Genomic DNA, 14,476 nt, shown 5'->3' on the forward strand with positions numbered 1-14,476 from the left:
CTGTTGCTCTACTTACTTTTGCCCCTGACCATGCCAACCATTGGCATGTGGCCCCAGCGGGCTTGACCACAAGGGAATGTGGCCCTCGTTGAGTAAGCCTCCCTCCCTCTCTCTCACGGTAGGTCATTAGATTTTATTTACTAAACTTTTGAGAGTGGGAGAGAAGTTACTATAAGGTAGGAGTGAAGAAACTTTGGCCCTTTAGGCTGTTGAACTACAACTGCCATCAGGCTGGGCAAGCATTGCTAATGGCTGGGGCTGGTGGGAACTGCAGTTCAGCAACGTTGGGAGGGGTCAAAAGTTTCCCACACCTCTTCCAAGGGTTAATATGACCTGCAAGCTTGGGGTGGGTTATGGGAGAGAGAATTTTCACATCAGTGAAGATTGTTTCTGCCTGACTGTTGTGTGTGGTGTGTGGTTTGCTTCTTGGGGATCACAGGGTTATGCAGTTATCTCTTTGCTTGCTTGTTCGTTGCACTTATATCTCCCCTTTCCTCCAAGGAGCACAAGGTGTACATGGTTCTCTTCCTCCCCATTTTTATCCTCTCAACAACCTAGTTAGGCTGACCCAGTGAGCTTGATGGCCAAGTGAATCATTTCTATTCATAAAAATATTTATATCCCTCCACAGCATAAAAAAGTGGTTTACAACAATAAAAAACACAATTAAAAATAAAATAAAACCAGAGATCATCAACTAATTATCACAGAAATATGTTTCATTTAATTGTCTGCATAAGCTTAGTTGCACAGGAAAGTTTTAACCAGGCATTTAAAGGGTAAAACAAGAAGGCACTGGCTGAAATCTCTATTATTGGATAATTATCTCCAGAATGTCTAATTACTGAAACCTTTGGCATAATTAAAATCATACTGAGATCTGTGTTTAATGGGACTGCATAAGGGCAAAACTAGTTCTGGATGTGACTCTCCAAATCTCTCAACCTGGGCCTTGTGGCTCTTCCCTGGGTGCACCCCGTCACTGGCGCTGCTACACATGCAAAATCCTTACATGCTGCTGGTACATGTGATTGTCCAAATTGACCACCAAATATATTGGAGAAATATTTAACCCACTCAGAGGCAGGAATTGAGGCTTGCTGTGGTGATATCACTTCATTCAAGCCCTGAGCCACCAGTTCCCAGAATTTGTCTTCCCTCTGTTCCATTACTGCTAGTCCCAATTCCTGCCACTTGATTTCCATATATTCAGCTTGTATATTCAGTATATTTATTGTTTTTGGACAGATTCTTGTATTCCAACCTACATTTGGTGAAACTTTCCATGGATTCCTCTGATGGATTCTTATGAGAATCCCTAATTATTCTTGGTCAGAACTTTCTTTGCATTGACCACTTTGCATTGACCATCAAACCAGCCAAGGTGTGTTGATTGTGTGTAGTTATTAATTACAGAAGTTATCAAATAGAACTTGAGTTCTGTGAGAATCTGCTAGAAGAAGACATCAATAAGATTTGGAGGTTTGTTCAAAAAAGGTTGACACAAGCTCCTCAGATTATTACTATATAGAGACCATTTTTCACACCATTTATTTCTCTGTTGACTCTTGCAGATTTGGTTGTAGGTATGCATTCTGTTAGAGGACCTAGGGTCACTGATATTGGAAAACAGTTGCTTTCTTTTCATTCTGACACTTCAAAAGAGCTGTTTGACAGTGGAATTTGCTGCCAAGGTGTGTGGTGGAGTCTCCTACTTTGGAGGTCTTTAAGCAGAGGCTTGACAACCATATGTCAGGAGTGCTCTGATGGTGTTTCCTGCTTGGCAGGGGGTTGGACTCGATGGCCCTTGTGGTCTATTCCAACTCTATGATTCTATGATTCTATGAAAAGTGTTCACAAAAGCAAATAATGGAGACACTACAATATGATCAATATCACTTCCACCATATCTCATAGAATCATAGAATTGTAGAGTTGGAAAGGACCACTAGCGTTGTTTAATCCAACCCCCAGCAATGCAGGAATATTTCCCCCCAACATGGGCTTGAAGCCACAATTTTGAGATTAAGAGCCTTATGCTCTATTGACTGAGCTATCCCTATTTGTTCAAATTAAGTATACAGTGGTACCTCTGGTTACGTACTTAATTTGTTCCGGAGGTCCGTTCTTAACCTGAAACTGTTCTTAACCTGAAGCACCACTTTAGCTAATGGGGCTTCTCATCCTGAAGTAAAGTTCTTAACCCAAGGTACTATTTCTGAGTTAGGGGAGTCTGTAACCTGAAGCGTATGTAACCTGAAGTGTATGTAACCCAAGGTACCACTGTACTGACTCTTAGAAATGGCTTCAGGACTCCCGTGAAGGATGTATAAAACATGGTGGAATACAAATTCCAACAATTTCAGGCTCTGTGCATTATATTTCTTGCCCAAAGTAAAAATGAAAGGTTAGAAATATATATTCAAAGTCAAAGCCTAAAGGTAGCAAGAGACCCTACACAGTTCCTCCGATTTGGGCATTAAAATCCCCACACAGTGTAAATGCTGGGGGGAATTTATGATTGATCTATTCCAGTAGGAATGTTAAATATGACCAAATCATGGTGGTCAGTGACAGATTATTAGTAGGGGGAAAGTAGGTGTTTCTACAGAAGAGTAAGGTTCTTACTTCAGTTTTGTTTTGATGTGGCAAAATATATTTTGAATCCCAAAATGTGCTCTCCAAACTCTCCCTGTCAATTCAAGTGACATAACTGAAGTTAAGCCCCCACTTCTTTAGCCGTTCTAAGATTTCTGAACAGCTGGCTGGCTGAAAGGTGGCAGCAAGGTGTTTGTGACAAAACTTGAGACCAAGTCTCTTCCAGGCATATTGTTATAGCAAGGATACCAGTCTGTTACTGATTAGCAGAAAATAATATAGGGTAGTATGTAGATAATATTTGGAGTATTGGAGGGAAGAAAATACAAGCTAAGCTTCTGTTCCAGGCCAAGGCCTCAGCTGTGATGGAGGACGTTACTGTGGCAAAAGGTGTTGATGGCCTATCCCAGATAAATCACAGGGCCTGCGCAAAAGAGTTGCAATGCTTACTGTGGGTTTAGGATTGAAAAAAGCGGAAGGGGCAGGCTGTGCTCACAAGAAAAGTGTTTCTTTTAAAACTAGGCTTGGAATAGCAGGTGGATGGGGAGGAGTTGTTTGGAGCAGGGGTTTCTGGGAAGAAGAAAGGGCTGCAGCTGTCAAAGCTGGCTGGGAAGCAGGAACAATGGGGTAGTGGTGCTTTAGGGTGGCTTTGTCTGCAGTGCTGGGCTGCTGTGAGGAACAAGCTTGAGTTCACAGTGCTGTAAGGTCTGCACCGGCTTCAGCTAAACTGAAGAGTAAATATGTGTAATTTCTTAAAAGACACTACCGCCTCTGTCATGTTGGGGTTCTCAGTGGAAACACGGCCCTGTAACCCCTTGGGTCCTCGTGCACCGCTTAGCAGAGATTGCAGGTGGAGCTCAGCCTTAGTTGAAACCTTCCCAACCTTTTGTGAGGAAAAATTCCAGGCACCCCCCACCCCCCCACCACTGACCCCTTCCTTGCCCGCCTTCTCACCCACTCCTCCCCTCCCCTCTCTTACCTTTGCTGTCTTCAGCCTCCTTAACCATCTTATTGTTCCCAACCTTCCAGGTTCCAGGAAAGAATGTTTCTAGATGTTTTCTAGTCAGTTGTGATATATTAAAAGGAGAGCTAAAGGTATCATAGTTTGCTTTTCTATACAGTGGTACCTTGGGTTAAATACTTAATTCGTTCCGGAGGTCCGTTCTTAACCTGAAACTGTTCATAACCTGAAGCACCACTTTAGGTAATGGGGCTTTCTGCCGCCGCTCCGCCGGAGCCCAATTTCTGTTTTTATCCTGAAGCAAAGTTCTTAACCTGAAGCACCATTTCTGGATTAGCGGAGTCTGTAACCTGAAGCGTATGTAACCCGAGGTACCACTGTAATTGCCCCTAGGTCTGGGTGTACTCAAAACACTCTCTTGGAAGTTTCAAACAGAGACAGTGAAAGTCAAGGCACAGAAGACCATAGGGGCATTGATAAAGTTCTGTTACAACAAGGGAGGACAGCTGATTGGAACCTGCCCTAAACGTAGAAAAGTGCTTGCTCAAATGCTCTATGGTGTTGAAATCTCAGTGTCTGATTAAAGTTTTGGAAACTCTGAAGAATAATTTTGTTCAGAAGCTTATGCTCTCTACCATCAGGAATATCAGCAGCTCTTCTTCATACAGAATCTGAGTGGCTAACAATTAAGGCAAGAGTAGACTGGACTTAGTTAAAGTACCATATTTTTCGCTCTATGGGACGCACAGGACAATAGGACGCACCTTGTTTTAGAGGGGGAGAACAAGGGGGGGGGAAATTCTCCCTCTCTATGCCCAGCGCCCCTTCAGCAAAGCGGCAGGAGGCACTGCGCAGAGAGGGGGAGAATTTCCCCCGCCCTTGTTCTCCCCCTTTAAAGCAAGGTGCCGTTCAAGGTGCGTTCAGACGCCTTCAGGCGGCTACCTTGGAAGCCTGGAGAGCGAGAAGGGTCAGTGTACACCGACCCCTCTCGCTCTCCAGGCTTCAGGTTCCTTTCGACCTGCTCTTTGGGGCTGGCGGGGGGAAGCCCACCGCCAGCCCCAAAGAGCAGGTCGGGGAGCAGTGGAAAGGCGTGCAGCCTTCCACTGCTCCCCGAGCTTGTTTGGCTAGCAGTGGGGGGAAGCGCTGCTTTCCCCCCACCGCCAGTCCCAAAGAGCAGGTTGGAGAGCAGCTTCTCGAGGCTGCCGGGGAAGCCCGGGGCTATGGCTTCTTTAGCCCCGCACACCCTCTCCCGGCTGGAGAGGTGACGCGTGGCTAAAGAGGCTGCTGCCATAGCCGCGCGCCACCTCTCCAGCCGGGAGTGGATGCGCGGGGCTTTTTTAGCCCCGCGCCACCTCTCCGGCAGGGAGAGGCTGTGTGCGGCTATGGCAATACCCCCACCTCCTGCAAAAGCCCACAGGAGCCACACACCCTTTAAGGAGTGCACGGCTCCTGTGGGCTTTTCTACGAGGAGGGAGAAGGGACTGACTGGCCACATCAGTACCTTCGCCCTCCTGAGGAAAAGCCCGCAAGAGCCGCACGGAGCTTTTGGGGGCTTTTCCTGCCTGCCTCCCCTCTGCATTTGCTCCATAGGACGCACACACATTTCCCCTTCATTTTTGGAGGGGAAAAGTGTGTCCTATAGAGCAGAAAATACGGTATATTTTAACAATTGCTGCTATGCATATTGAGTGTTTCCTGTGCTGTGCTATATGGAAATTGGTGATAGCCAACTCTGGAAAACAGTGTGTTGAGATGTTTTAGACTATTTATATAGAGACCCCAGAGATCGCTTTCTGAAACCTCTGTTCACACAAGCAAGCAGGTACACCCTGGCAGAAACAGTGCAGTTTCTTTTGAGTTTCAATAATAACTTTGTCACATGCAGAGTGACCTATGCACTGGCTGAAAAAAGAAGGAAGGAAGGAAAGGGAAAAGAAAAAGAATCAGGAAAAAGAAGTTAGCTAAAATATCTATAAATTGCTGTGATGATTCGGAGGTTTAATTTGCAACCATACATCCAAAATATGAGCCAACATCCATGTATGATCCATGTTTTTTTGGTAATATTGCTCTGGGTTCCTCATGACCTTTGGCGAGAATAATAAGCTCATATTGAATTGAACTGAGCGCTTCGCTTTGGCTGGAATGTGTCCTTGAAAGCTGATAATGATTCTTGTTTCCCTACTTGAGCCGCCAGAAGAAGAGAAAGCGCTTGCAGTTACTGCCTCATCTGCAGAGTTCTGCTGCTCTGAACGGTTGCAGTTGGGTTTGTCAGTGGTGCGGCATTGGGTACCAGGTGTAGGATTAAAATCAGATTTCTCCAGGCTTCTTCCAACTTTTTTGTTTTTCCTGGCCCTACTCTGGGACTTATCCTTCTTACTCTCACCACCAGAACCTCTTTCTTCCTGTCTTACCAGGAGGTTGTGAGGGCTGCTGAAGATGTCAAATAGTCTGGATGCTGAAGAGAAACCTCCAGCCCCTCCACTGAGAATGAACAGCAACAACCGCGATTCTTCAGCAGTGAACCACGGCTCCAAACCTCTCCCCATGGCTCCAGAAGAGAAGAACAAGAAAGCTCGGCTCCGTTCCATCTTTCCAGGAGGGGACAAAAGTAATGTATCAGCAATGCAAAGGGCTTCCAGCCCTCTCCTATTCTGTTGGTTTCATGTCTGCTTTTCTTGAGTGTTCAGCTACATTGCTTCTTAATAAAAAGGGGGCAATTAAAATTGCCAGAGACTTATGGGTCTCTAATGCCATTGTTTGGAAAGAGGTGCTGTTTAATTTTTGCTGGAATTGTTTGGTGCATGCAAATTTAGAGTTAGAAGAAGGGGTCTGGGTTTCTTGGAACTGAGCACATAGGGAGCTGATGGCTCATAGTAACTATCTTTGCAGTGAAATCCTTCTTGCCATCAGAAAATAGGGTGTTGGCTATGGTGGGATATAGGAAAGCCCAGGCTAGATCACAGAATTGTAGATTTGGAAGAAACCAAGGGGTCACCTAGCTCAACCCCCTGCAATGCAAGGCGAGGGCGTTCTCAGTTGTTGTATTCAGCTATTGGAATCTGCTCTTCTCTGAAGTGCAACAGGCACAAACCTTCATTGTGTTTTGATGCCAGTCTTAAGACCTATCTTTTTCATCAAGCATTTGTTGATTGATAGCTTTTAGTAATATCTTGGCTATGCTTTTCCTCTGTGGTTTGTTGTACTGTACTGATGTTTTGAGTCACTGTTGTTTTAATTAATTTATTGGTTTAATTATTATTTATACCCACCTTTCCTCCATGGAGCTCAAGGAGGCCCTCATGGCTTCTCCCCTACCTTCTTCACCCCCACAACAACCCTGCTGGACAGGCCTGTTGGTCTTTTTATGCTTGTAATGTTTGCTCTTTAGGGGAAGTGCCTCTACTGCAGCGGTTCTCAACCTGTGGGTCCCCAGATGTTGTCAGACTACAACTCCCATCATCCCTGGGCTCTAGCCTTGCTAGCTAGGGGTGATGGGAGTTGTAGTTCAACAACATCTGGGACCCACAGGTTGAGAAAGGCTGCTCTACGGGGTTTCCTATTGTCTGGAATCTTTTTAGCTGGAAATTCTGGCATTTGAACATGGAACCTTCTGTGTGCAAAGTATATGTTTTTCTACTGAGTCTTTCCTCATGAGTTTGGCTCCCTCTACAGTCTCTCCTCATAAGTTTGGCTCCCTCTCCATACTTTGATGAAGGAAGGACACTTGCAGGATGAGGCCCCTATTCCCTTCACAGGCCTACAATTCTTAGATTTCCTGAGGAAGCTGGGTTGATTAAACCATTTTGGGAATTGTAGCTCTGTAAGTGGTCTTCTAATGACCCTCAGAAGTTTAACAAACTACAGTTCTCAGGATTCTTTGGGGAAGCAATGGCTGTTGAATGTAGGGTGATACTGCTTTAAAGTGTAGTGCCTCAATTGAGAAGAGGTGTGTGCCAGTTTCCCTTACTGAAGCATGAGCACTTAATTGATATTTAAAGGGAAGCAGTGGCCAGTTCTCTCTGGACCCACGTACCTACGGGACCACCTTTCCTGGTATGCCCCGCGGATGACCTTAAGGTCCACAAATGACAACATTTTGGAGGTCCCAGGTTGCAAAGTGGTTAGATTGGTCTCAACTAGGGCCAGGGCCTTTTCAGTACTGGCCCCGACTTGGTAGAATGCTCTGTCACAAGAGACTAGTGCCCTGCAGGACTTGACATTTTCCGCAGGGCCTGCAAGACAGAGCTGTTCTGCCTGGCCTTTGGTTTGGACTCAGTCTGACCCTTATGTTTCCCTCCCTTTATGGTCTTGATTTATTGGCTACTTTTAAAATGAGGCTGCATTTTAAATTGCATTTTAATCTGTATTTTAAATCCCCCCCTTATGTTTTTACTGTGATTTTATTGGTGTTAGCCGCACTGAGCCCGGGGAGGGCGAGGTATAAATAAAATTTATTATTGTTGTTGTTGTTATTATTAATTTTGTAACAACATTTCACCACCCATTTATATAGATTTGACTGTTCTTTTAAACTTTACATGATGACCCTTTAAACCTACCGTATTTTTTGCTCCATAAGACGCACTTTTTCCCTCCTAAAAAGTAAGGGGAAATGTGTGTGCGTCTTATGGAGCAAATGCACGCGGGAGACTCTGCTCAGCATTCCCTTTAAAGAGCCGCTTGGAGCGTGTGTGTGGTTTTGGGGGGCTTTTCCCCAAGGAGGGAGAAGGGCAGCCGGTCACTGATGGGCTGCCCTTCTCCCTCCTCAGGAAAAACCCCCAAGAGCCGCACACACGCTCCATGCGGCTCTTTAAAGGGAGCACGGCTCTTGGGGGCTTTTCTGGGAGTGGGGGAAGGGACTGACAGGCTGCCCTCTGTCCCTTCCCCCAGCTCCCGGAAAAGCAAGCAAGAGCCACACGCTCTTTAAAGATCCGGGCATAGTGTGTGTGCAGCTCTTGGGGGCTTTTCCCCGAGGAGGGAGAAGGGACTAATGGGCTGCCCTTCTCCCTCCTCAAGGAAAAGCCAGCAAGGGACAGAGGGCAGCCCGTCAGTCCCTTCTCCCACCTCGCGGAAAAGCCCCCAAAAGCCGTACACATGCTACACATGGCTCTTTAAAGGGAGCGCTGAGCACAGCCTCCCACCTGCGTTCGCATCTGGAATGCATACAGGCTCTGCTCAGCGCTCCCTTTAAAGAGCCGCGTGGAGCGTGTGTGCGGTTCTTGAGGACTTTTCTGCAAGGTGGGAGAAGGGACTGATGGGCTGCCCTCTGTCTCTTCCCACACCTCCCAGAAAAGCCAGCAGGAGCCACTGCCAGGCTCTGTTCAGCGCTCCCTTGTAAGGGCTCCCTTTTGTCCCTCATCCCGCTTTGCTGGGAAGCCCGCAGAAGAGGCGCTGCGCAGGTAACCCTCTTGCTCTGCTGGCTTCAGCGAGAGCTGCACAGCTTGCTCTGCTGGCTTCTCAGCGAAGCGGGAGGAGGGACAGAAGGGTTTAAAGCAAAAAAAAGTGAGAGCTGCTTACATGCTCTGCGCAGAATATTTTTTTCTTGCTTTCCCCCTCTAAAAACTAGGTGCGTCTTATGGTCAGGTGTGTCTTATGGAGCAAAAAATACGGTACTTTCTGCCACAATGGTGAGAGTGTAATGAGAGGCCAAGACCGTTTTCTTATCTGCTGTTCAGAGTGATGCAAACTGAAAAGATAGGACAACTTGTTGCAGGCCATCTCTTAGCTGAAAATTAAAGTGTGAACACATTATAGATCTTAAAAAGGGCTGGGAGACTGGAGAGAAGCATGGGGTCTGGAAGAAGTTGCTCTGGCATGCTGAGGTGGTATATTGTTGCTGCCTCTAACAACTGCTGCAGGAAAACCATTTATCAATTAATATAAGTGTGAAGGTTGGAATCCTGGGCAGAAATTATAGCCAGATAATTGTTTAGTAAGGGTTTAGCAATTAAATTAATAAGGATGAATGTAACATTTGGGATTAGTTCATGCACAGTGTTTTTGAGTACATGTGAGCATTCCAGATTGATCCTGGAGACATTTGTATCTGCCGTACATGGATTCAAACCGTCAGGCCATTTATTCTTGGATATTGTCTGTTCTGACTGGCAGCAGCACGCCAGGAACTTAGGTGGGTGGTATCACCCTCCCAGGTGAAAAGAGGGGTGACCTGGATGTTTCTGTGTATAAATAGCTATCATACTTTGAAAAGCTGGCATCCTTGGATAACTCAGGTTTTTTTGAGTTAATTCAACTAAGTAGTTTTCATTGGATTTTGAATAAATGTGCAATTAATTGTTACTGTTTTGAATGTTACAGGGTTATTATCTTCTTTAGTGGGTTGTGCAAACTGCTATTATTAATATTGCTTTTTATAAGGTAGGGCTGGGGTCACTGGGGAACCCAAAGGGAGTTTATGGAACCAAAGGGAGGGGCTGAAAAGGTTTGGGAACTACTGTCCTTCATGAAGCATAACTAAGTCTGGATCCAGCCCTGAGGAAGCTGCCTTAAACAGAGTCCACTTAGCTTGGTCTTGTTGACAATGGCTATTGGTTGCAGCTCTACAGAGTTTCACAGGAATCTACTCCAACCCTACCTGGAGTTGTTAGGGATTGAATCTGGTACCTTTTGCACACGAAGCCTTGGGTTCTGCCACTGAGTTATTTCCCATCGTCCAGCAGTTTTTTTAATGAACATCACAACAGTTAAGGGGAAAGAGCTGTATCTCAGCTGTAGAGCAACTGCTTTATATGAAAAAGATCAATCTTTGGCATTTCCAGGTAAAGCTGGGAAGGATTCCTGTCTGAAATGTTGGAGAGTAGCTGCCATTCAGCATTAGCAGCCCAGGACTAGGTGGACCAATGGTCTGATTCTGTACAGCTAACTCCCCATTTACATGAATTCATACACACATCACTCCGAACCTGGCAGTGACCCAAAAATGTCACAAAAAGGGATGGAACAGGGTGTTTACAGGCTTTCTCAATGACGTTTCAAATATATGTGATTTCACTTGAATGCACAGTGCCTTGGAAGGTAACCACTGCATAAATTGGGAGTTGTCTGCATAAGGCATGAGTGGTATCTAACTAAGTTCTACTTAGAATAGACCCATTGAAATTAATGGACCTAAGTTAGCCATGTTGGTTAATTTCATGGTTCTCTTCTGAGCGAGACTATCATTGGATACAATTCCATGTCTTTGCGTTTACTTTCTTTCTACCTGAAGAAATTAAATGCTGCAAGGCTGCCTAGGGAGGGCTTTTGAGGAGTGGGTACATCTCTACTTCTTTAAAGGTGGTGGGTTCCACCCTGTTGTATAAAGGTATATTAACCACTCTCTGCATCACCCTGATTGCATGAGGGCTTTGTCTGAAGTCCTTAACAATTGTGCCTCAGTGAATTCTACATTTCATTCACTCTTTTATGCAACAAAAAGGCTGCAAAGGAATTAGACCTGGCACTCTTGAGCTGACCTTGTTTCTTCTAATAAAGAGTTAACTTTGCTTACTTTGTGTGATATATTCCTGACAATCGCCCCTGACAACCCCATGGAGGCTGTTCATACCTTTTGGGTTTAAATGATACATTATCAAGTAATGCACATGCCCTTAGCTTACAGGAGCAGTGTTCTGTAAAGTTGCATTTTTGTGGACATTTACCAAAGCAAGCCCCCTAGGACTTAATTATGAACAAACATGAATAGGATTGCACTATTATGGTGCTGTTTCATTATCCAGCCTGGATTTTGCAGTCAAGGGTCCTTCTGGATTAAATTCTATCCTCCTACTTTCCATATCTTGCTTTGAATAAGCCTGACTGTAAAATGCATAAAAAATAATTACGCAGGAAAATAAGTGCTTGTTAACATTTTACTTCTAGCCAATAAGAAGAAGGAGAAAGAACGTCCTGAAATCTCTCTCCCTTCAGACTTCGAGCACACGATCCATGTGGGGTTTGATGCAGTCACTGGGGAATTCACAGTAAGTCATCTTTTTGTCCTCTGTTTGCTTCATTGCAAACTTCCTTGGCTAAATTGGCTTTCTTTGCAGCCATTTGTTCTGTGCAGACCTCACTTGTGTGCAGAGTGAACATGTGTATGGGAGGTGGTGGAATCACACCTGCCAACCTTGCAAGGGTTGCTGATCACACTCACAGAGCTCACACACATCCTACTTTGGATGCAAATGAGCTCTAGTGACGGGAAACCTACAACCCTCCAAATGTTGCTGGGCTTCAACTCCCATGATCCATGACCATTGGTTATGCTTTGTTGGGCCTGTTGAGAATTGGGAGCCCCAACAGCATCCAGAGGGCCACAGGTTCCCCACCCCTGCTCTATGCTGACATTATGCTAGGTGCAGACAGAAATTGGGGGGCTGCCAAGCACGATCCCACTCCCCTCCTGTGCACATTTGCTCTACACGCAAGTAATGTCTCCTTAGGCTATCCCCTTACCCACATAGGAGGAAGGTAGCTAGATTTCCTTGCGTGACACTTGTGTACTTTTGAGTATTCTACTGCAAACAATTGTTGCTTAATTCTCGCCATTCCATGGGTTGCTTGTTATGGACTGCAAACTATGGAAACTCTGGGGAAAGAGCTGAAGATGCTCTATGGATATATTCTGTAGGATAGTTTTATTTATTTAGAAGATTTATAAACCAGTTGATCAAGGAGCTCTCCAAGTGGGCTATAAATGCAATTGTGCAAATAAAACATAGCTAAAACCCAGAAACCAATTTTCACAACAAATATAGGTAACTAAGTTATATAACTGGGTTGGCTTGTAGAAACAAAGCTTTTCAGCAGGTGTCCCTAATGGGGGCACCAGCCCAATGTCAATGGGCAAGGAGTTCCATAGCACTTTAGGAATAAATAACTACTCTTTTAAACACAGACCTGTGATCTCAACAGACAGCCTGTAGGTTTATATCCAACTCTCTTATGAGCTGGTATAGAAACCACACATTTCATGCAGATTAGCACCCTGGTTAACTTTTTGCCACCTAACTGTGGCATATGACATAGATTGCCAATTTAAAAATGCTGGCCAAACATGGTGCAGGTAGAGTTTGTGGCATTTCTGGACATGAGCAGAAAGGCCTATAGACCTCTGTATGGCACTGAGCCAGGCTTACACCTATGCCTGCCCCTTCTATGCTGCACTGCGGCGTGTTCTCCCGGTAATTGCCTTCCATGTGTTCTGATGAACAAGATGTGAGCTTAAAAACTCATATATGGAGCTAGAAGAGGATTTGGTGCCATCACAATCCTCTCCTTATAATGGCTTTCCAGAGTAGGATTATTTCCCCTTTCCCCACGTGCTTCCCTTACCTCTTAAGTATGCCTTCCCTTGCTGTCCGCTAATCAATCATTCTTCCCCACAGAAGGAAAGAATTCTGCTAACACTCAAAATAGCATTGTGGGATTGTTTAAATCATGGACCCCAGTAGGCTGCAGTTGTACCCATTGGTTCTCTGGCTTTTCGCCCTTCGCCTAAAGCACTTGAGAAGGACATGGGAGCCCAGAGATCTTTTAATTGTAGCTGGGATGGAGTTTCACTTCATTCTTGCACATTTCTCAAACATCCCAAGAAAGATACTTGATAAGGATTTAATGACGAGTGCTTGAGGAATTTGATTTCTGTGAATTCCGATGTGAGCTGACTTCATCCTCATCAAAAGGATTGATGTGTAGATTACAACTACTTATCCTTCTGGTTTTGCACTTTTCCAAAATCTGTGACATGGTTTTTCCATCAATAAACAAACCAACAAGCAAAACAAAACATGTTACAAAGGCGAATTTTAGCATAAAAATTGTTCAGAGATACATATATTGATGCAAAATACATATTTTGTAATAATATATGTTTTATGTTGAATATTTGTGTCATTTTTTTTTAAAAAAATCACAGATTAATAAATAAGCAGGGTGGAGATGGGTTATGAATAAACGTGTGGAATTGATATGGAACAGAAATAGATTGATCCAGCCATCCCTAGATTTAATGCTTGATCTCTGTAGATGACCAACCCCCTTCTCCCATATAATTAATCTATCTTTCAAGAAATTTAAAAGAAACACACTTCATATGTGTTTCAAGAGTCACTGGATTTGGGAAATACCCATTTTATTCATGTCAAAATCAATCAATTTTAGTGACTGAAAATATTCTTTGTGAGTAGGTATTCTAGAAACATGAGGAGTTGCAATGCTTTCTTCAGCTACTTATCCTCATAACTGAGTGATTATTCTCTTCCTTCAGGCATTTATTTTCTTTCTCACTTGACTAGGAGAAATGAAACTATTATTTTCTGATGCCCTAAAGCAACTTTCCCTAACTTGAGATGTTTTGGACCACAGCTCCTATCAGCCCCTGCCAATATGGTTGTGCAGGTTGGGCCTGATGGGAGATGTAGTCTAAAACCTTGGAAGGCACCAGGTTGGGCAAGGCTGCACTAAGGGATATAGATCTCAGACCCTAACATATAAATCGTAAGTATGGTATTGGGGAACACATTTCCTTGTGGCTTGATTCCATGGTGTTATGGTTAACATTTAGATGAAGAAATCAAGTGGGGTAGATGGATCACATGGAAAGGAGCAGAGTCAGCATTGCCAGCCCCCAGTGTGGCCCTCTGCTTTTATGGATTATTCCCCATGTGCTTTTTCATCCCATGATTCTTCAGTCTGAATTTTACCAGAGTGACAGTGTGGGATCCAGCAACAAGAGTAGCTTTCATGATACAGCATTAATGCATTAAATTGTGTCTGTTTTAGTTCCCTGCTCTTTCTTGTAAGATTCCCTGAAATTAAGATTTATTTTAACAGAGAGAGAGAGAGAGGAAGAGGTTGAGGTTTTTCATACAAAATTGTTTATTGAGGGTAGTAGCCCTCAGGAGTCATAGT

General features: G+C 44.4%; 1 protein-coding gene across 8 annotated transcripts in view; it reads left to right on the forward strand.

The window, feature by feature from the left end:
* The window catches only part of PAK3 (p21 (RAC1) activated kinase 3), an 84,976-nt gene that overhangs the window by 44,679 nt on the left and 25,821 nt on the right, over positions 1-14,476 (forward strand). For 7 of the 8 annotated variants that reach the window (XM_082208654.1, XM_082208653.1, XM_082208652.1 and 4 more), the window contains 2 exons: positions 5,977-6,170; positions 11,444-11,544. In XM_082208654.1, coding sequence (XP_082064780.1) covers positions 5,999-6,170; positions 11,444-11,544 — 273 coding nt within the window. In that variant the 5' untranslated portion in view covers positions 5,977-5,998. Of the gene's footprint in view, positions 1-5,976; positions 6,171-11,443; positions 11,545-14,476 lie in introns of those variants that run through there. The other variant, XM_082208658.1, reaches the window with a different exon arrangement.

Source organism: Podarcis vaucheri (assembly GCF_965113315.1).
Source record: "Podarcis vaucheri genome assembly, chromosome: Z".
NCBI lineage: Eukaryota > Metazoa > Chordata > Lepidosauria > Squamata > Lacertidae > Podarcis > Podarcis vaucheri.